Source organism: Squalius cephalus, assembly GCF_949319135.1.
Source record: "Squalius cephalus genome assembly, chromosome: 2".
In the NCBI taxonomy this organism is placed as follows: domain Eukaryota; kingdom Metazoa; phylum Chordata; class Actinopteri; order Cypriniformes; family Leuciscidae; genus Squalius; species Squalius cephalus.
Window position 1 is genome coordinate 39,012,721 of NC_137123.1, and position 21,934 is coordinate 39,034,654.

The 21,934-nt window shown below is 40.8% G+C and overlaps 2 protein-coding genes across 9 annotated transcripts in view; one reads left to right on the plus strand and one right to left on the minus strand.

The window, feature by feature from the left end:
- The window catches only part of LOC307145102 (uncharacterized protein), a 590,539-nt gene that overhangs the window by 417,096 nt on the left and 151,509 nt on the right, over positions 1 to 21,934 (minus strand). The gene's annotated exons all lie outside the window — the stretch shown is intronic.
- The window catches only part of LOC307145047 (glycerol kinase), a 35,338-nt gene that overhangs the window by 7,603 nt on the left and 5,801 nt on the right, over positions 1 to 21,934 (plus strand). For 4 of the 8 annotated variants that reach the window (XM_079847875.1, XM_079847876.1, XM_079847879.1 and 1 more), the window contains exons 2-13: positions 14,806 to 14,879; positions 15,122 to 15,228; positions 15,334 to 15,411; positions 15,558 to 15,637; positions 16,336 to 16,473; positions 16,974 to 17,083; positions 19,241 to 19,307; positions 19,659 to 19,676; positions 20,261 to 20,296; positions 20,517 to 20,584; positions 20,691 to 20,733; positions 20,830 to 20,910. In XM_079847875.1, the coding sequence (XP_079704001.1) occupies positions 14,806 to 14,879; positions 15,122 to 15,228; positions 15,334 to 15,411; positions 15,558 to 15,637; positions 16,336 to 16,473; positions 16,974 to 17,083; positions 19,241 to 19,307; positions 19,659 to 19,676; positions 20,261 to 20,296; positions 20,517 to 20,584; positions 20,691 to 20,733; positions 20,830 to 20,910 (900 nt within the window). The remainder of the gene's footprint in view (positions 1 to 14,805; positions 14,880 to 15,121; positions 15,229 to 15,333; positions 15,412 to 15,557; positions 15,638 to 16,335; positions 16,474 to 16,973; positions 17,084 to 19,240; positions 19,308 to 19,658; positions 19,677 to 20,260; positions 20,297 to 20,516; positions 20,585 to 20,690; positions 20,734 to 20,829; positions 20,911 to 21,934) is intronic. The other 4 variants (XM_079847878.1, XM_079847877.1, XM_079847881.1 and 1 more) reach the window with 1 other exon arrangement.

Sequence of the window (21,934 nt, forward strand, 5' to 3'; positions counted from 1 at the left end):
ATATGCATAGCAAAACAAACAAAAATACAAAGCGAATAGCAACACTAAATATTGAAAAGAGAGAAAGAGAGAGAGAGAGAGATAGAGAGTTAGAGAGAGAGAGAGAGAGAGAGCGTGTGGGTGTGTGAGAGAGTAAGGCTGAATCCCAATTCTCTGTCTTACCCCTTCCCCTACCCCTTCGTCTTACCCCTAGCCCTTGTCCCTCGAAACCGAGTGGTAAGCGCTAGGGTTGAAAACATACCCCTATGAAATGAGACGCCACTTGGTTACGTCATCATACATCATACTCCGGCGTCCCTGTGTGATACAGGACAGTATATTGTAAAGAGTGGAAATAAGTATGGCCCCTTTAAGAGCTGCGCGCTCTTTTGAACGGGCTGTAATGGTATTGTGCCGTGCGACTCGAACAACCCCATGTATGTGGGTCATTTCTGTGTTGATGCTCATTATTCTTGCTTTGTTTTATTGAGTGACGCTGTGGAAGGCAAGGTGGAGCGTGTGGCAGACAGTTGCAGGAGTTTGATTTGTCAATAAATTGCGAGTGAATTGCCTCCTTGAGTCTGTCTGGCCTAATACTTCAGCTGTGAGCTATCCTTATTTTGTTTCCCTCCTAACACAACGCGTTACAATATGTAAAGCACGTATCTTTTAACTGGACATGTCGCCTGGATTTCGGGATCACCCAAAATGTCCGGGATTCGGCTTTTGCTTTCTGCCGTCGCTATTCATTATGCACAGAGTGTTGTTTCAATCGGACTGAATTCATTCAAATCAGTGAATCTGAATGTAGTGTTTAACGTACATGAACGCTAAACAAGTGAAACAAGTGATCGGTTTATGAGCGTTTTAGCATTGCTTAAATTCCTGTGTTTTCGTATCAGTCGGGATCCGTTTGAAGCTGAATACATGACCTGCAAAGCTGGCACATACGTGTCAGTGTCAAATAATGAAACGTTACACATAATGAATGGTGACTGTAGAAAACAAAAGCCGAATCCCGGACATTAGTCAGAGAAATGCGGGACTGATTGTGCAAACCAGCAATGTATCGTTAGCATAGCCTAGCGTAGCAGACCAGCGATTTTTAAAAACGTTTAAAAACGTTTCAGTTAACAACATGGTTGCAAATATATATGTACATGACTGTATAGAGCACAAAACACGACTGTCATAATTTTCAATCAATCATTTAAGCCGAAAATGAGACTTTCTTGATGGTATGCCCGCCTTTGTTGCCGGTTGCGCAGTGCATTCTGGGTACCCCTTGGTTTCAAGGTAAGGGGGAAGGGGGAAGGGGGAGGGGTAAGACAGAGAATTGGGATTCAGCCTAAGTGTGTGTGTAAAAGGGTGCATGTGAGAGATGGAGTCAGAGGAAGAAAGAGATCTTTTCTGGCAAAACAGTTCAAACAGTTACTTCAAAATGAGACCCCAAAGGCTTTAGTAATATCTAGACCAGGGGTTTTCAAATTGGGTGAATGTGAGCCTCCCCTTAGAGTAGGTAAGGACAGCCGAGCCCCCCCTTCCCCAAAATCCCGTCCGCCTGTCCTAACCCACACACGCCTCTGCAGTAAATGCCATCTTTTGTGTGTTCCAGGCAATGATGAGTTTCAATAACAACTGATAAAATGTAAATATTATTTTAATTCCACAACTTTCTTAAAAGTGCATTCATAAACGATTCTTTGCAACAGCAAATCATTTCCAACTTAATGCAGGCCTAATTGAGGCTACTTTTACCGCCGACGACACCTGATGGCTGAAATTGGCACGGTGTGTCTGGGCTTTAAGCTCACATTTGAAGGAGATGCACATCATCTCGAACAAAATCAGCAGTGGTGAAAAGAGTACTGAAAAAACATACTCAAGTAAAAGTACCATTACATTCCAAAAAATGTAGTGTGAGTAGAGTAAAAAGTACTTGTCCAAAAAACTACTTGAGTAAGAGTAAAAAAGTAGCTTATTTAAAAGTACTCATGAGTAGTGAGTAGTGAGTACTGAGCTGCGAATTCTACCCCCTTATAATAAACACTGCACTACAATTTATAAATAAAAAAAATAGCACTTACTGTAATTCACATTATATTTTGTTCTTTGTCAGAAAGATTGAAGAATATCTATCATCCATCTTTTTTAAAATGCATCAGATCAGTACACTCATCACCATTTAAATCATATTACAGTATTTGAAAAAAAAAAAAAAAAAAAACTTTTAAAATTAGGTGACCGGCCACTGAGCCTGAGCATGCTATTGTTGCACATAAAATATCAATATTCATAACTGTGCAAAGAATTCAAAAACCTTTAGAAACTCATATGATATCAGCATCACACACCATGAGATGGGTTAAATAGAGAGATTAAAAAATACCCATTGTTCACACACATTGTTCTAAGGGTGGCATCATCCCTTACATTTTACACGGCTACATTTACTCACATTGTAATGCTGAAGTGCACGCAAGTGCACTTGCCAAATGAAGACGGATTGTATGAAATGGATAAATAAAAAAACGAGCTGTATATAGTTTATTAACGAGCTGTAGTCACGCACTGACAGAAATGCAGTTCAAGTTAACGCCATGGTTCATAAGGTGCACTGATACTGAAGATGGCTGCATGACGAGCGCGAGACGCGGCAGTGCACAGATCGTGACGCGCGTCTCTCTATAATGTACGGAGATTGTGAAGTAAATGGGAACGGGAATTCACTGCATTATGAACTCGTCACACAATACTACGTGGGAACGGATTGCGAAAGCGTGGGCACGGTTTATGAATTTTTGGGTACAGATTGCAAAAACTCAAGGCGCGGTTAACAAGTATGAGAGCGCGGATTAGAAACTCGTGGGTACGGTTTATTAATCCGAGGGAACAGTTTGAGAATTCGTGAGTACTGTTTATAAACTGAGCGGACGGATTGCAAAACCGTCGCCACGGATCGTTTTTTTACTCACACAGGTGACTTCCCGGGCTCCGTATCTCCCTTAATGCTGACTTCTGTTGACTTGGGACAAAGAAACGACGCATTTTAAAGCCAATACTCGCGTCGCACACACAATTACCGATATCAATAGAGCTGCATACAGTTATTTTTTCTTTGCGTGTCGCGCCTCCCCTGTGGCTCTTTGGCGCCCCCCAGGGGAGGCGCGCCTCACCTATTGAAAACCGCTGATCTAGACAATCTTAACACAGCAGTTCTTTCCGGATTGCGAATTTAAGAATGTACGTTTCTTTGCTTTGGATATGGCCCCCTTTGTGCGTCTGTGTGGAAAGGATGCGTGAAGCCACGTGTTCGAACGGTCGTCAGGGCGGAGTTTAGGTGATGGTAACTCGGCTGCAGAGCGTACGCAAACTTTGCCAAAAGATGATTTAGTCTTAAGTTGGTTTCGTTTGTGGATACACTGAACGAAGGAAAATATCAAACTGAGGTAGCAGGGCTCGCAAAATTTCAAAATCGCTGGTAGCCCTTCGGGCAGGCACTCTTCAGATTTTGGTAGCCCGAAATGAATTTTACTAGCCCATATAAAAAGACTACAATTTTTAATGTAGAATATTGGTTATGAGTCAAAACAATGAATCAAAAACTTTTTCAAAACACAAATATCAACAAATATGCATCTGGTAATAACTGAACTGAAATTTGTGTGACCAGTATGGAACATGAATCAGTCTGTGTCTGTGGCTCAGCCCCCAATGAGGGTATGATAAAATAAAATAAAAGTAACTCTTTAGTTTAGGGTCTAATACTCACTATTAACTAGTTTCATTAACATGGAGATGGCAGGGCTTTTTCATCACTGAGGTCCTGAATGTGAGATATGCTAGTTAGGGGGGTTCGGGGAAAATTTTGATTCCTCTGATCTACATATGTGCATTTTAAGATGTTTTGAAGGGCAAAAAAAATTGGATAACAATAGCTTTAAAACCATGTAAGTGGGCAGCTGATTATTTTTCTCTCCTTATTTTTCGCATCACACTCCTATTCTCTTTGTTTTTCTCTTGCTCTGTCTCTTCCCCTCCTAAAGCTGAGCTTTGACTGATATAGGCTTTTCATTTTTGTCTGTCAGTGAAGAAAGTTAACAAAGGGTCAACTGACAGGTTGATTTATGAATCATTTTCTCAGACACGTTAATTTACTGAAAGCTACTAGGAAAGCTAGGTAGCCTAACTAAGTTTATTAAATTCATTCACAATATGTACACATTCATTATTGATCTTATTCTTAATACAGGGCCGTAGACAGGGCTTTATAATCAAAGAGGTCCTACATTTAAAGTTATTAGGGTGTTCAAATTTTTTATTTCTCTGATATGTCCATTTCAAGATGTTTGAAGGCCCAAAAAGGATAAGAAATAGCTTTAAAACCATGTCAGCGGGCAGTAGATGATACCTGCTCTCACTTCTTATCCATCACTCTTTCTTTTTCTCTCAGTCTCCTCATCTTGCCCTGGTTCTTCCCCACCTAAAGCTGAACTTTTTTAATTTACTGAAGGCTACAAATTGTATATTAATTCTCAACATGTACACATTCATTATTATTCTTGTGCCTATGATGAAAATGGCTTTGTTAATGCTAATGTCCCCTCACAATGACAGTAAACTAATTATTAGTCACATTACAGGCCTATTTTCAGTTCAAAATGGCGAAATTAGACAAAAGTATATTCATTTGCCTGATTATTTTTGTCATTTGTTTCACATTTATGACCTAAAAAAGCTGTTAAATATGAAATGTTTAGTTTAGCTACTTACATCTTATCTCGCACTTGACCGTAAACTGAAGCGAGTCGCTCTGCTCAAATTCGCGCTCAGCAGCTTCTTGTGAACATAAAGCCCGCCTACTTTGATTTGATTGGTCATCTCAAATATTCTGACATTGATGAGCACCACCGACCAATGAGTGACAGACCAATGAGACTCAGATGAACACACGCACACCCTGTTCTCTCTCTTTCTGACGTGCGCGCCGCTGCGGATTGAAGATAAATAACGCGCTGAATCTGATTATAACAAGACTGAAGCGAACACTATTTCAGATAGCCCGTCGGGCAGGCCGGTTATGCATTTTGGTAGCCCGACTGGAAAACACAACGCCCCGGGACGTCGGGCAGGCGATTTTGCGAGCGCTGGGTAGATATCAAGAAAAGAAAGAATTAGAATAAAAACGAAATTAGAAAGCAAACGAAGGCTCCGTGGAGGAAGGGGTGGATCTCTCTCTCTGGCGAACTGCAAGGAAGAGAGAGATGGCGCCGTGTTTTGAAGGAGCCACAGTCACGCCTTCCTCCCGTGCCTAGACCAATCATTTGGAAGAACGTGTGGCGCCAAAACTTTCTTTGTTCGCTAAGTACAGCCCTCTGGGAAGAGGTGCAGCGGAGATTTAATCTGTTATAAACTGATATAAATGACAGAATGCATAATTTTATACTTTGAGTTAAGAATTCAACACCGTTGGGTTCTCTTGAACACAACGATACCACGGATGGTGATTCTGTGAGTTAATAACAAGAAGAAACATGATTTTTCATGATTATACGCATATCAGGTTAAGATTATACATCATAAAGCTTATAGTTGTAGTAATTGGTGTATAGGGACCATGAAACAACACAAATACATTTCAAAATACATTTAACAGGGTGATTTTGATCACAATGTTCAGAGAGTGTCTCTGTGTTGGTGTGTGTAAAGTCATTCAAAGTTCACACGGCTGGGAGAACTTGCGTTCTCCCCCCTCAGGGGAGATCAGTATGTATGTGCGTGTCTTCATTGATGAGTTTACAATCAGTGGACTTTGGTCGGACATCTGTTACACAATCGTGGCTTGTGTGTGAGGTGTTATACGCTGGGGACATCCCTGGAGGCTCAGCGGGATCTCCGGCCAGCCTGGCACCTCGCTGGTCAGCAAATCTTAGCCGAATCAGTCGAACAGAAGGTTTTTTGTTTACCCAGGAAGAGATTTGTGTTCTCGGTTCAGAGATCAATGATTTACGCAAATGGTAGGCGCCACATCATCTGAATATCACAGTCCAAGAGAATAGAGGGTGTTTGTGAATGAGGATTCCAGAAATTTAATCAAGTCCCAGAGACTAAAAGGGGGTTGATCACGGGAGGATTTCAGTAATTTAATCACATGCAGAACTGATCATCTGCTTTGCGTTACACAGCCGAGGAGACCGACGTTCTCGTCAGGGACGTTGAGGATGGAGAAACACACCCAAATTAATTTTGGTTAAACAGGCGTATGATAATTTGGGTAAATGTGTAAGCTATGTATGCTTTTATAATAAACTGTTTATCTATCTATCGTAATAATGTAGGCTATGATTTGCAAAAATGAAACCTGCTGTGTCTGTGTGTAGATGAGAGAATCAAAGTGTATGCGCGTTGTGCACACGCTACATTGATTATGGCCAAGCATGCGCCCTTAAAATAGCATATGAATAACATGCGCAACGCGCCACTGACTTTAAACTAGTTTTTTTCGGTCAGTGGCGGAATTGTTTTCTAAACCTGCAAAATAGCATGAGGGAACGTTTGCACCGGAATACGCCTCCTCTTTGCGCTGAACCGCCCTGGGGAGCGCAAGTGTATTTCTTAGTTAACCGACGTGCGTCTGTGGAGGGAAAAGTCCGCTGTGCGCGGGTGCAAAATAGGAATGATACATGCGTCGGTGAACAAAGTCAATTGTGCTGGGTGCAAGATAGGGGCCAAAGCCTGAATAGTCATTTTGGCAGCATGCCTCAACTTTGATGCTGCAGTATACGAAAACGGTTTCGTCTATCGTCACGAAATCCATAACTTTTATTCTGCACAGTCTGGAGATGATACGATTAGAATTTGGTGAAAATTGGTCAAATGGTCTAGGAGAAGTTCGAAAAAGTTGGTTTTAAAGAAAATAAAGATGGCAGACAGGAAGTTTGGTTGACTATGGCAAAATTGATATCTATGTTTTTGGCATAACCCAAGAAATCTATTAAGACCAGTGTCATTACAATAGGCACATTTATTCAAAAGCTAGCATTTTTATAAATTTCGTTATAAATGTTTTACCACAAGGTAGCGCTGCCCTGAAACTTACCTTCAAGGCATGGTGCCGATGACTCATATCGAGTTTAGTAATGATACACTTATGCGTTCATAAAGTATAGTATTATATCACAATACTGTATTGAAGTCAATGGAAATTTCATGTTCTCTTACGAGAGTACTCTCGTGTTGCGTAAGCTAGCTTACGCTATGGGAAAATCCCTTTTCTCGAGAATACTGAAGCCAAAAAATTATCCTTAATTTTTGCATTAATTTAAAACGCATTGCTGCACAAGCAGACCTAGGCCTCACACGCCTTTTGGTTGCTCTGCTGCAACCTATCGAGGGACTGCTCGTGACGTAAGCACCAATGAGGGCGCGGGCGCCCGTGCACATCACGTCCCGCCAGAATGGGCATGGCTTATGTCTATATAAGCTAAGTCTAAATAGGTTGTTCTTTGATTTTTCATCTCTTCAGCGAAGTGTTCACTTCACATTGCTGTTCTCCGGAGAAGCCTGCGCCGTTGACAAGCCTTCTCAGCGGGACGAGCCATCTGCCTTGCAGACAGAAGCCGGCCATCTTCTCGCCGCTTCAGCCGCCGTTCCTGCAGCGCTATCCGGCGCCTATATCCTTTCCCTAAAACTTATATTGCATTGTGTGTGTTCGCCCTGCGACACACGCCATCCTAAAAGAGCTGAGGCGTTGTTTCAAATGTCTCTCTTCTCCAAGTGCGGCTCGTGCAGAGCCCCCCTCAGCGACGGGGACCGTCACATCCTGTGCATTTCCTGCCTGGGAAGAAACCACGCGGACCACGCGCTTTCCAAAGGCGGCTGCCCGGAATGCGAGGCCATGGCTATGTCGACCCTTCAGGCTTGTCTAGCCTCCTTTGACGTTTACCCCGCCCCTCCGCTCACGCCGCGTGTGTTTTAAATGTAGGAAATGTGCCCGCTGTACAGTGTTCACCCCTACTCATAAACACGGGTCGCTCTGTGAGACACACTCACTTAGAGCCCCCTTCAAAAAACGCGAAACGCATTCTGTGTGCAGAAAACCCATCAGTAGACACGAAATGTGTTCTGTGTGCAGAGAGCGTGTGCGATGAAAAAAGAAGTAGCACATCTACTTCGTGCCGATATTACGAAACTGCTGAGAAAAGGTGCTATAGAAACCGTCCCGCTGATCCAGAGCGATTCAGGTTTCTACAGCAGATATTTCCTCGTCCCAAAGAAGGATGGCGGTCTCAGACCCATCCTAGATCTCAGGCGTTTGAACAAAGCCCTCATGCAGAGATCGTTCAAAATGCTCACGACCAGACAGATTCTCGCGCAAATACGCCCGAGAGACTGGTTTATCTCAGTGGATCTGAAAGATGCCTACTTTCAGATTCAAATAACGCCCCATCACAGGCCTTTCTTGCGATTCGCCTTCGAGGGTCAGAGCTATCAGTACACCGTCCTGCCGTTCGGTCTATCTTTGGCACCTCATACATTCACAAAGTGCATGGACGTGGCACTCGCTCCCCTGAGACAACGGGGGATGCGAATTTTGAACTATTTGGACGACTGGCTAATTCTAGCGCAGTCAGAAGCAGAGCTGATAGCGCACAAAGCTTTATTACTCAGCCACTTAAAGGATTTGGGTCTCCAAATCAACTGGACCAAGAGCTCACTGTCTCCCAGCCAGAAAATGTCCTTTCTGGGGACAGATTTGGACTCTGTATCAATGACAACGCGACTGACGTCAGAGCGTGCGCTGCGAATACAACAATCAGCAGCGTCTTTCAGGGCCGGCAGCATTTTTCCTCAAGAATTTTCAGAGGATGCTGGGGCTTATGGCTTCGGGCTTATGGCTTCGTCCTCGGCAGTGCTCTAATTGGGCTTGCTTTACAGGCGCCCTCTACAGCACTGGCTGAAAACACGGGTCCCGTTTGAGCATGGTCCTCTGGCACTATTCGCCTCAGGGTGACTCAGAACTGTGTGACAGCACTGGAGCCCTGAAAGGTGGCAGACTGGTATCAGTCAGGTGTGGATCTGGGAACGATCTCGAAACGAAAAGTAATCTCGACAGACGCCTCCAACTCAGGTTGGGACGCCCTCTATGAGGGCAGGCCAGTATTTGGTCTGTGGGCGACCCAGGAAGGGCGCCTACACATAAACTGTCTAGAGATGAAAGCGGTCGAGAACGCTTTAGGACATTTCCTCCCCTTCTTAAAGGGCCACAATGTCTTAGTCCGCACGGACAACATGGCAGTGGTATCTTTCATAAACCGCCAGGGCGGTCTCAGATCACGGAGCCTCCAAACACTGGCGGAACGCCTCCTCGTGTAGTCGCAGCACAACCTGCGCTCGCTGAGAGCAGCGCACGTGCCAGGCTGTCAGAATGTGAGTCCTGACATGCTGTCCAGAGACAGTGTTCCCCCAGGGGAATGGTCCCTGCACTCCCAGGTAGTCCAGTTACTATGGGACACCTTTGGCAGAGCGGAAATCGATCTCTTTGCGTCGCCAGAGAACGCGCACTGCCCAGCATTTTTCACGAAAGAAAGGGACACGCTGGCCCATGTATGGCCCAGCCGTCCGCTTTATGCGTTCCCCCGGTCGCACTGTTACCACAGGTGATCAAGCGAATCAGGGAGAACGAATGCTCTGTGCTCCTCGTGGCGCCGCTCTGGAGGAACCAAGTTTGGTTCCCAGAGCTGATGCAGCTAGTGAGCACGACCCCATGGCCGATTCCGGTGAGGAGGGATCTCCTCTCTCAGGCCAGGGCCCTGCACGTATGGGCCATCAACGGGTACCCGCTGACCTCCCAGAGGGAGTGCTGAACACGATTACACAGGCAAGAGCGCCTTCTACTAGAAGGTTTTACGCTTCAAAGTGGTCAGTGTTTTCCGGCTGGTGCTCGGGTCAAAACATAGACCCACAACGCTGTAGCGTTACGGAGATTCTCTCCTTCCTACAGGAGCTGTTGGATAAGGGCAAGTCCCCCTCCACGCTCAAAGTGTATGTTGCAGCCACAGCAGCGTTTACTGAACCTATGCTTGGCCAGCCACTGGGAAGGAACGATCTCATCATTCGTTTCCTGAGAGGTGCTAGGAGATTAAATCCTCCCCGGCCCCCTCTGGTTCCGGTCTGGGACCTCTCCACGGTCCTGGACGCTATGAAGCGGCCCCTTCGAACCGCTGCAGTCCGTGGATTTGCGGTATCTTTCATTTAAGAACGTTTTCCTTGTGGCTCTCGCCTCAGTCAAGCGAGTGGGTGACCTGCGTGCACTCTCTGTGAGTGCTACGTGTATCGAGTTTGGGCCTAATGACTCTAAAGTCATTCTCAAACTGAGACACGGCTGTGTACCCAAAGTGCTTTCCACTCCGTTCAGAGCACAAGTCATTTCACTGTCAGCTCTTCCAAGATCTGATAGTGAGGGCGATGTGAACCTCCTCTGCCCGGTCAGGGCGCTGAGGATATATGTTGAACGGTCTGCTGCTTTCAGGCAGTCAGAGCAGCTCTTTGTTTCTTTTGGTGGCCGCTCTAAGGGACTAGCCACGTCGAAACAGAGCCTTTCCAGATGGATAGTTGACGCTATCGCTCTGGCTTATAAGTCTAAGGGCCTTTGCTGCCCCCTGGGCATCAGAGCTCATTCCACTAGAGGCATGGCCTCTTCATGGGCATGGTCCAGTGGAGTTTCACTCCAGGACATTTGTATGGCGGCAGGCTGGGCCTCCCCGTCTACATTCATAAGGTTCTATAACCTGGAAGTTCCTGCCTTGCAGGCTAAGCTGTTGTCAGTCTAGGTGTAATATCCACTGCTCTGCCCGACTCTGCGTCGCCCAGACTGTGTTTTATAAGCGTGCTGCCAGCACGGGTCTAAGACTAACAGATCAGGCTGACTTAGGTCCTCCCTGACTGTAATTCTACACTCACATCTGTCCCTCTGGCTCAGATGTCCCACTGACTGAACAAAAAAGAGAAGAAAAGAGTTGTTAACCATTCTTCTATGCAATTCAGGCTGACTCATGTCGTTCCTGACTGTTATACTATGATAAGCACCCATTCCTTATCAGGATGATTATATTATATTCTCAGACCCACATTGGTTGGCCTGGATTTTACCCACTATTATGTATACCCCGGGCACATGCCCTTGGGAATTAGGGCTGTGTATCACCAACAATGTCACGATACGATACGCATCACGATACTAAAGCCACGATACGATACGTATCACGATATGGATCAATTTGGAATTTCAGAGTTTAGTAACAGTAATATATGTTTATTGTATAACCAGTGTTATAACAGTTGTGATCACTGAAAAACTATTTAGTTTTTGTCATTAAAAAAACGAAGAGTTAAATGAAATAAAAAACACAAAAAAGCTTAAAATGGCTCTTCCTTAATACAATAGAATAAAGAGAGAAAGAGAGAACTTTTTGAATAGGTCTAGCACTAGTATTCAGAAATAGGCTACTAGAAACTGAATAAAGTAATCAAATGCAAAATAACACTGGGTAGTATTTTAGTCCTGACTAAATTAAATACATAGGCTATTAATCCAAATTCTTCAAATTAAAACTATCTTTTGTTGTTTTGACAACAATATTAATGACAGACACATATGGCGTCTGTCCCTTTAAGAGCTAACGTTAGTGCACGGATCCTGATTTCATTATACTGTCCCATCATGCGTTTTATGCTGAAGACATAACCGACTGTGTTTAGAGGATACTCAACAAGACCGAAATGTTTGACATAATTTTGCGTGTTTTTGTTTGTTAAAGTGATATAATCCGCGAAAAATAACTTTTGTTACTCGCAAGCTGTTTGTGAGCGCGTCGAGTATAAACGCCTCATCCGTTTGGGGAGGTGCGCGTGCAGGCAGTGGAGACTCGCGCTGTGGAGCCAGGCGAAAGTACAAACAAGGCTTCACGCTCTTTGTGAAATTGCGTCTCGCAGAAAGTTTTAAAATGACTGATCTGATTGTATAGTCTGTGTGGATTAATTTACTCATACAATCTACATGCTAAAGTGCAGGAATGATTAAAATTAATCGCAATACCCGCGCCGAAATTCGAGCCCTGAATACATAAGCACAACAGTATCGATACGGCAGCTGCTGTATCGATACACGCATCGTCAGGAGTTCATGACGATGTATCGTTGTATCGATATTCTGAGCACAGCCCTATTGGGAATATATGTGTGGTCATTACTAGCACGCATGTAGTTTAACATTGGGTTCCCATAGCGTAAGCTAGCTTACGCAACACGAGAGTACTCTCGTAAGAGAACGCTCTCGGTTACTAACGTAACCTCGGTTCTCTCTAGATGAGGGAGCGAGTGTTGCGTAACCCTGCCGTGCTTGTGCTACGTTCTGGTTTCACTTCAGTCAATGAAAAACCAAAGAACAACCTATTTGGACTTAGCTTATATAGACATAAGCCACGCCCATTCTGGCGGGACGTGACGTGCACGGGCGCCCGTGCCCTCATTGGTGCTTACGTCACGAGCAGTCCCTCGATAGGTTGCAGCAGTTGCTGCAGAGCAACCAATAGGCACGCGAGCCGTCTCGCCTAGGTCTGCTTGTGCAGCAATGTGTTTTAAATTAATGCAAAAATTAAGGATAATTTTTTGGCTTCAGTATTCTCGAGAAAAGTGATTTTCCCGTAGCGTAAGCTATCTTACGCAACACTCGTTCCCTCATCTAGAGAGAACCGAGGTTACGTTAGTAACCGAGAGCGTTTTGTTCTATTATAGCGCCAACAAGAGGCACAATCCCAGTATTTTTAAGGGCCAAGCACCGAATGGGCAGAGGCACCTATTGTAATCGTTGGCGTTCTTCTTATTATTATTCCGCCGTTTCTTCAGCTCTGAGAGTCTATAGCAGCCCATATGAAATTTAGCACACTGATAGAGGACAATCTGAACTGTCACCATAGCAAATTTGGAGTCTCCAACTCAATCCCTCTAGCGCCACCAACTGTCCAAAGTTTCACTCATGTTTATGCGAATAACTTTTGAATCATAAGGGCTAGAAAAAAAAGTCCCTTTTCCTATGATTTCTTAGCTCAAGCCGATTCGATTGCACTCTACAACGTAATTTTCCATCATGAAAATTTGTCCACCATTTTGAATTTTCTGAAAAACCTACTTTTTCGAGCTCCTCCTAGGCTGTTGCTCCGATTTTCACAAAAATTGAACCAGATCATCTCCAGACCATGCCGACAAAAAGCTATGGAATTCATGTCGATTCGTCAAACCGTTCTCGAATACAGCGCAAACTAATTTTACGTAGCTCTTGCAAAAACAGACGTAAGGCTGTATCTCTGCAATGCTTTATCGTTCAAATTTGCTCCAAATGTTCAAAAAAACCTCCAAATTTGCTCTGCTGACTTTTCAGACTGTCCTCTATCAGTGTGTCAAATTTCATACAAGAAACTATATAGATGCCTTTTAAATTTTAGGTTGGGGTCCCTCACATGAGGAAGATCATATTTGAAGACCCCTTTCTTCACAGGTTGTTCTGACCTGAAATATTACTGTTGCCTACTGTGTGCCTTGTGCTTTTTGAAAAAAGAATTTTGTTTCTATCCCTTATGGTTCAAAAGTTATTATCATAAACATGTGTGAAACTTTGGACAGTTGGTGGCGCTAGAGGAATTGATTTGGAGACTACAAATTTGCTCTGGTGACTTTTCAGACTGTCGTCTATCAGTGTGCCAAATTTCATAACTTTCCCGCAAGCGGTTCTATGAGCTGCCATAGACTTCAAGAGCGGAATAATAATAATAAGAAGAAGAAGAACGCCAACGGATACAGTATGTGCCTACGCACCTTCGGTGCTTGGCCCCTAAAAAGTAGATTAAAATAAGTAAATGAGGGAATAAATAAATTCATTTTACAGTACAGTACTATAATGAGTTGGAAAAATATAAGGCTAATTCAGGAAAATTGGGACATTTTTCCCAGTCATCTGAATGGCAGAAAGTGTCCCAATTCACCCTAATTTTTTCACAGTACATATTTTATCTTTATACAAGAAACTATATAGATGCCTTTTAAATTTTAGGTTGGGGTCCCTCACATGAGGAAGATCATATTTGAAGACCCCTTTCTTCACAGGTTGTTCTGACCTGAAATGTTACTGTTGCCTACTGTGGGCCTAATATGTTACATACATTAGATCTCATCTGACAAGGTCATGACACTAATAGTGGACAAAGCAAAAAAATATGTTTTTTTTTTTTTTTTTTTTTTGTGCCTTGTGCTTTTGTTTTTTCCATTAGGAAGACATAGAAGAATATAAATGTGTTTTTGTGTTAAAATAGGGTGTGCTAGTAATTCCACAGCCAAAAAAACATTACTCATATTGTTAAAATGTTGCAGCGAGCATTGTTACTCAATAGAAAAGCTCAGAATGAAATAAAACTCTTTAGTGATTAATGCCTTTGTAATACCTGGAATATCCCGTTTTCAGCATCACCGACAAATGACTGCAATACCACACTGAAATGTAGCGGGTACAAGTCAGGGAATTGCTATTCTGGCAATAAATGTCTTCTGGCAGTTAATTTTCTGCTTTAAAATAGGTTAAAGGGGTAGACAGAATTTTCATTTTTGGGTGAACTATCCCTTTAACATTTGGGGTGCCTTTTTGAACCAGTTCATCTGACATTTCTGAATGTGATATGTTTCATGATAAGTGGCTTTAATTAATGTTTTCTTTATTTTCTTGTTTTGAAATTTAACTGACAGACTTGCCATCTTTCTCTTTTCTTTTACTTGTAGGTTTTCAATGCAAAAACCGCAGAGCTTCTCAGCCACCATCAGGTTGAGATTAAACAGAGCTTTCCTAAAGAGGGGTGAGTATTGTGTCCTTTCTGTCATGAGATGACATGCTGGTTCAATGGGGCAATGCATTAATAAAATAAGAGTAAAACTTGTGATTTAAATCATTGGTTCATACTGTTATTCTGGATGAGATGATTAGGATATCTTCCGTTCACTTGGATGACAGTGATGTCATGTGTCAACTGTGTGTAGTGTTCAGTCATGTGTCAGGTCTGACTGAGAACATTAAAAATTATTTATTGTCTGTTCTCAGCTGGGTGGAGGAAGATCCAAAAGAGATTCTTCAGTCTGTGTATGAGTGTATGGACAGGACCTGTGAGAAACTGACCAAGCTCAACATTGATATCTCAAACATAAAAGGTACCAGGACCACCTCCTATTTCTCCTTGCACATTGCACATGTTCTTACACTATGATATTATGGTTGTTTATTTTAATTTCTTCACTTATTTTTAATCTATGTAGCCATTGGGGTGACAAATCAGAGGGAAACCACCATTGTTTGGGACAAGGAAACAGGGGAACCACTTTACAATGCTATAGGTAAGTAACATTGCCTCACTTTTATATATAAATAGCACTTTTATCAGAGATTGTATCCATTGTTTTACAGTTCAGAATCTATAAAAAAAAAAAAAAAAAGAAAAAAAAAGAACTAAATAATTCATAATTTATTTGGATGTGTTTAGTTTGGCTTGATCTGCGGACCCAGTCCACAGTAGAAAGACTTATCAACAAAACTCCTGGCAGGAACAAAAACCACCTCAAGGTGAGAGTGCCAGTGTTCCCTTGTAAACAAGACTGAAATTATCTTGAACAGCTACATACACAATCCATTATTATATCAAATAATTTTCAAAATATCTTTGAGGAAGTCTTTATTTTTTAAATCCCCATGAAATCAAGATGGAAGTTTTGTGGCCTTTAGTATGAATATCTATAAGCTGGCGTGCTCCAAAACATGACAAAATTAACATTTAGAAGATACATTCAGTACATTTTGATTATACCATTATGCACTTTTTTCTGTCCAATCAAATGCTCTCTAGAATCTGACATTACAAACAACATAAAAACACGCTAAAGCTGCTTCAGTGCATCTGAAATAGATCACTTTTCAAAACTATTTTTTTTTTTTTTTTTTATATGGTGAAATTTGATTACTAAAAGTTTGTTACAGTTTCATATAAAATCTAAAGGGGGAATCTATTAGACTTCATATTTTATACAACTGTGTTTGTCAAAAGCTCACATGGACTAGCACTTTTTTTAATATGGTGAATTTTCACCACTTCAATATGGTTATTTCTTTTTTTCAAATGTAATTGTCAAAGCAAAGGAAAAACTGCTCATCAAGCCACTTCACTGGACTTTTAAGTTTATTCATAATTGTGCTCAAGTTATATGTCATATCTTACTCAAAGTTGACAATTGAATAATTATTGTTACTTCTCTTGCCTTACAAAGCACAAGACTGGCCTCCCCATCAGCACATACTTCAGTGCAGTGAAGTTACGCTGGTTGATGGATAATGTGGAAAAGATCCATGAAGCTGTGCTCTCCCACAAGGCAATGTTTGGAACGGTTGACTCCTGGCTTATCTGGGTAAGAGCGGTGGCAGTGAGGTATCTCTTATGTGATATATAGTGACTGTGTATATGAGTTTGTGGTTAAAGTGTAAAAGAAGAAATTTGTGCATGGCTTTGTGGCAGTTCAATCCCATTAGGCTTCTAAATAATAATGCTCATGCTTGCTGATACTGCAAAATAAACTTGTGCTTGCTGATACTGCGAAATAAACTCAAGCACTTAGTCATGGATTAAATCCACTGGCTCTGATGAAGTGATCATGATGTAAATATTTAAGCTTGTTAAAATAATAGGTGATAACCAGAGGTGTAAAGTCCAGGGGTCAGAAAGTAAAAGTCCTGCCATATGTTTATTCCACCCATGAACTCAGCCAGCTGATTTCACTAGTTAGTTCTATCTCCTGGCTGAAAAACTGTGCTAATTAGCAAATCCAGGTGATTGGAACAAAATACTGAAGAGGACTTTTACTTTCTGAACCTGGACTTTACATCACTGGTGATAACCCCTTACTTTCAGTGCTTGACAGGGGGGAAGAAGGGAGGTGTTCACTGCACAGATGTGACCAATGCCAGCCGGACCATGCTCTTCAATATTCACACAATGGACTGGGATCCAGAGCTCTGCACGTAATTATACATTTGCTTACGTAGTTTTTTTTTTTATAAATCTTTCTGGAGTAAAGCTAACTTGCATATGCAGTAGCTAGTCAAAAAGAATGTGACTTAAAGGGATAATCCACACATTTTTTTAAAATCCTCTTATCATATACCCTAATGCCATCACAGATGTATATAACTTTCTTTCTTCAGATGAACAAAAGATTTGTAGAAAAATAATCTCTGATCACAATCTCTGCGAGTACAAATAGTACAAGTGTACCCCATAGTTGACACGACAGAAATCCATACGACCCCAGTGGGGGAATCAGTGTCTTCTAAAGCAAAATGATAGTGCAAGTTTTTTTTTTTAAACTATAAACCATAGTTTCTGGCTAGCTACACGGGTTCATGAGTTTACACTTGACATAAACGTCAGCACATTTTGAAGTGTGATTTTAGCGTGCTGTGAACCTCTGAAAGAAGTGATGTCCTCTGTGGTTCTTGCTTGAGCTTCAGAACACATTTACGTCACACTTTACAGTGTGCTGACGTAGCACTTAACGACAACTCTCATGAACCCGCATATGACAGTTTGTCGGAAGCTAGGTTTATAGTAGGGATGCAATGATACCGATACTGCATTTATGTACTTGTACTCATTAAAATACTCCAATACCATGCAGCGTGTACAGTACAGTGCTTGTGACAAAGAAACACAGACAACAGAGCAAACAGAAGGTAGAATGGATAAATCAGAGAAGGATGTCTATGAAGTAAATTTGTCGAATTAATAGAATGTTAAACAAATTAAATATTTACGCCTATATAGCTGCAGCGGCACAGGCGCGCAAGATTGTTGAGCTGACATCCCTTTTTCATAGACATAGCTGAAAAGTTTGTAGTTCGGTCGGATATGGCAATAGCAAATAAAATAAAATGAGAAGCATATTACTAACATTAACTGACGTAAAGAGAGAGTGCACTTCTGTTGCATGCTCTTAATTGTTGATCGTTCACTCAGCACACATGCACCATTTGAATTAAAACGAAGTAAAAATATGAACTGTTACGTGATTTATGTATAACGAGTGGTTCCCTACATTATTACAGGAAGGCGGTACAGTAATCACATGACGTTTTCAAGAAGTTTTCGGTGCACAAATATCCGAAGCACGGACCCAGAATGCTCCTCCCTCTTAAACTGCGCACGAATAGCCTATTAAATAGAGTTCTATTTCATGTCATCTTGTTCTTCAACAAATTCACAAAATATTATGTCAAAATGCCCGTATAGGCAAGTATCCTTGTGTAACATAGTTGGTTATGTCTTAAGTGAACGTAAACAGTCAAAAAACAACAACAAAAAAAACCGCGTGTGTAACTATGTTGGATACGTGCAGCTCCTAAAGTGACATCAGTACCTAATAACCTACTGCTGTCTTTGTCCTTAATTTTAATCTAACAACAAAAGACAGAGAAAACCACTCGCTTCTCTTGACTGGTTGAGCCCTGCTGGAGCTGCTCTAAATATTCACTGTGCTATTAAATTAAAGATAAATTATGATAGAGCAATAATATGAACAGTGAAAGTAACAGTAGTTCCTACAATACATTTTAACAGGCATATTTAGGCATGAAAATAACTAGGAATAAGGAAATGTCTATTTGCTAAACCAACTAATTTGTCTCATATTCTTTTGCTAAAAATGCAATGAAAATACAGGTATCTGTACTCTGATTCGGCAAGTATTAAAAAAAAAGTATTGTATTATACTCGTTCTGGGAAATGTGGTATCGGTGCGTCCCTAGTTTACAGTTAAAAAAGTTCAGGGAAGACATGAGGTTAAGTAAATGATGAGAGAATTAAAATTTTTGTGTGAAGTATCCCTTTAAAGCTGGAATACACTACACAACTTTAAAATCTGAACGCTTGTCGACTTGCAAATGTTTACAGAGGAAAAACTGGCTATCATACAATAAAACTGAGTATAACTGAGTTTTCTGCAAAATCTGTAAAAAATAAAATAAAACCATATCTCCAGGTTGGCTCTGTCTTTTGGCAACTAGCATTGATGCGTCCAGACTGCAAACTATGCAGGAGTCTGGGCAAAACAGTGTAATGTATTACAGCCTTCACCGATTCCAGCCTTTAAGATATATTTATAACATATATTTCCTAAATAGATATTTTGATATTCCAATGGAAATTCTGCCAAAAGTGAGAAGTTCTTCAGAGATTTATGGTTTGATGGTAAGTGTTTGACACCAAAGAGAAAATTTTATTTCTGTACTTATGTTACATAATGCGTGATAAATTGTCACACTGCTTTAAAATGTGTCCTACTCAGGGTGAAATAAAAATATTTATTTGCATGCTGTGCAAGAGAGAAATGACCTTTGCTCCAGAGCAGTGCTTGTCAAACAGCAACTGTTTTCCCTTTATACTTTAACTGTACACAAAATCCACAAGTCCAAAAAATGGTTTCCATCCAAATTTGAACTTTGCTGTGGAGCAGTCATTTCACCCTTTGGATAGTTTAATATGTCCCTCTTTATCATGATTATATTTTGTGTCCTGTGATCTCTTTGGGCTGACTGATAGAAAATCAGCTCTAATCAGGTGAGTATTTCTCTAGCTGTCTACACACTGTCATGTCTGAGACAACTTTGCTGTGTCCTGTCATCACTGAAGTTTGTGCATTTCCAATATGGCGCAAACATGTTTTTCCTATTGGTTATAAATGCAAATTATACTTTGTAGGGGTCTTATTGGAAATGTACCGGATGTTGATCATCATTGTTTGAAGTTTTTATCCAATTTAGAGACTTTTTTTTCCCCCTCTTCATTCATTCTCTATGGCTTAGGATGCACCATCTTGAGTTGCAGTAATGAAAATGAAGCTGCTCAATTACTCAGTTTTCAACACATACTTGTAGAGTCACTGTTCTCTGTGTGGTTTTACCATTTGTGGGGTATGTCTAGAGAAAAAACTTTACAACACACAGCAGCAGATGATTTTGACAATGCCAAAACTCAAACACTTGAGCTAGGTTAAAAATGATAGTCTACTTTTAGAGCATCTTTGGCATAAGCAGGGAGTGGTGTAATGCATGTTAATTATTAAATTAATTTGTATAATACAGTATATTACTATATTAATTTCTTCCCCTGTTGTTTTACTTTTTTATATTTTGTTCTTACAGAAATCTGGCCCTTTAACTGGTGTCCCCATATCAGGGGTAAGATTATTAGATTATTATTAGAACAATAACTGTTTCTTTCTGTCATCCTCTTATTTAGCCAATGTCTCTTAAAATTTTTGATTGTATAATTTTTATTTTATTTTTTCAAGTTGATCATAATGCATATAAAATATGATGTCTTCAGATCCTCAAGGATAACACTGAAATTCACAATCCTTTCTGTAGTCCTTTAAAGTAACTTTACATCTGTTTACAGTGTCTTGGTGACCAGTCTGCTGCGCTGGTTGGACAGATGTGCTTCAAAGACGGACAAGCCAAAAATACGTATGACTTAGTTTTGTTAATCTGTCTTTTATGTTATTATGCAGCAGGATGTTATTTGTGATTGTATATATTTTCTCACATTATGTAAATGTTATGTTATTTACAGTTATGGGACTGGTTGTTTCCTTCTTAAGAATGTAGGAACAAAGGTATTCAATTTACATATAGCTTTTAAAATACATTGTTTGTGTTTTTTTTATTTAATCTGCCTATGTTTTTTTTTTTCTTTCTTTTTTTTTCTGAAGCCTGTAATGTCGGACCATGGACTTCTGACAACAGTCGCATATAAACTAGGGCGTGACAAGCCAGCCTACTACGCACTAGAGGTAATTTCTTTAAATGGTAACAATCCGATACTAATGCATTTTGTTTTCTTGATCATTGTAGAATATATATATATATATATATATATATATATATATATATATATATACCTCTGTGTGAAACTGATAATCAGTCTTATGTGTTAAACACAGCCCACTAAATACACACTAGTTCATTATAGAGAAAGACAACAAATGATTAAAAATATATAATCTATAGCAAAAATAAATTGTAAACTTAGTGCTTGGATCATTCAGCAGCAAGAGTATTTATTGAAAAATGCACAGTAATTTTATAAAATCTAAACATTTAGTGGAAAAAAAAAAACAGGTGAATTTAAGTGTAGTGCTAAATCTGATAAATTGTTAATAAAAAACAGAATTTTTATTCTTTATAGAATACATTCATGAAAATAATTTGTAGAAATTACTATAAAGTTAAGATGTTTATTTAAATTTATTGAACCGCTTTTTAATGGGGTGACAAGATATGATAGATATGACAGTACATTGCAGGCTATACTATAATACTCAAAACTATCATGATATGAAAGGCTCCAGTACAGAGTTGCACAAATCACTTTTGGCATTCCGGTTGCAGAATGATGCGCTGGAGGAACATGAAGTCACAGTGAGTTTTGCTTCTCATTGAAAAGTTAAGGGCACAAAGAGAAGAGATATTGTGTGTACAGCTCCTAGTGTATCTATCCAACAGTCTGAGCCTTTTTTCTTCACAGTTTTAAATTCCAGTTACTGTGCGCATAATGCCAATGCATAGTCCTCTGACCGCTCTACTCCAGTGTTGTGATCTAACAGACTCCGAGTACCGCATCATTTAGAAACCGCAATAAACTCCAGCAAGAGTCCTCTTATGCACACAGACCTTTATTGCCGCATCTGAGCTGATACCGATATGATCAGCTTTTTCCCCATACTGGCGTGATAAATCCGATCTTCAAGCAAAAGGAACTGGATGAAATATTTAAATGCTACTGATCCACAATCTGATTTCTGACTTGTGATGCAG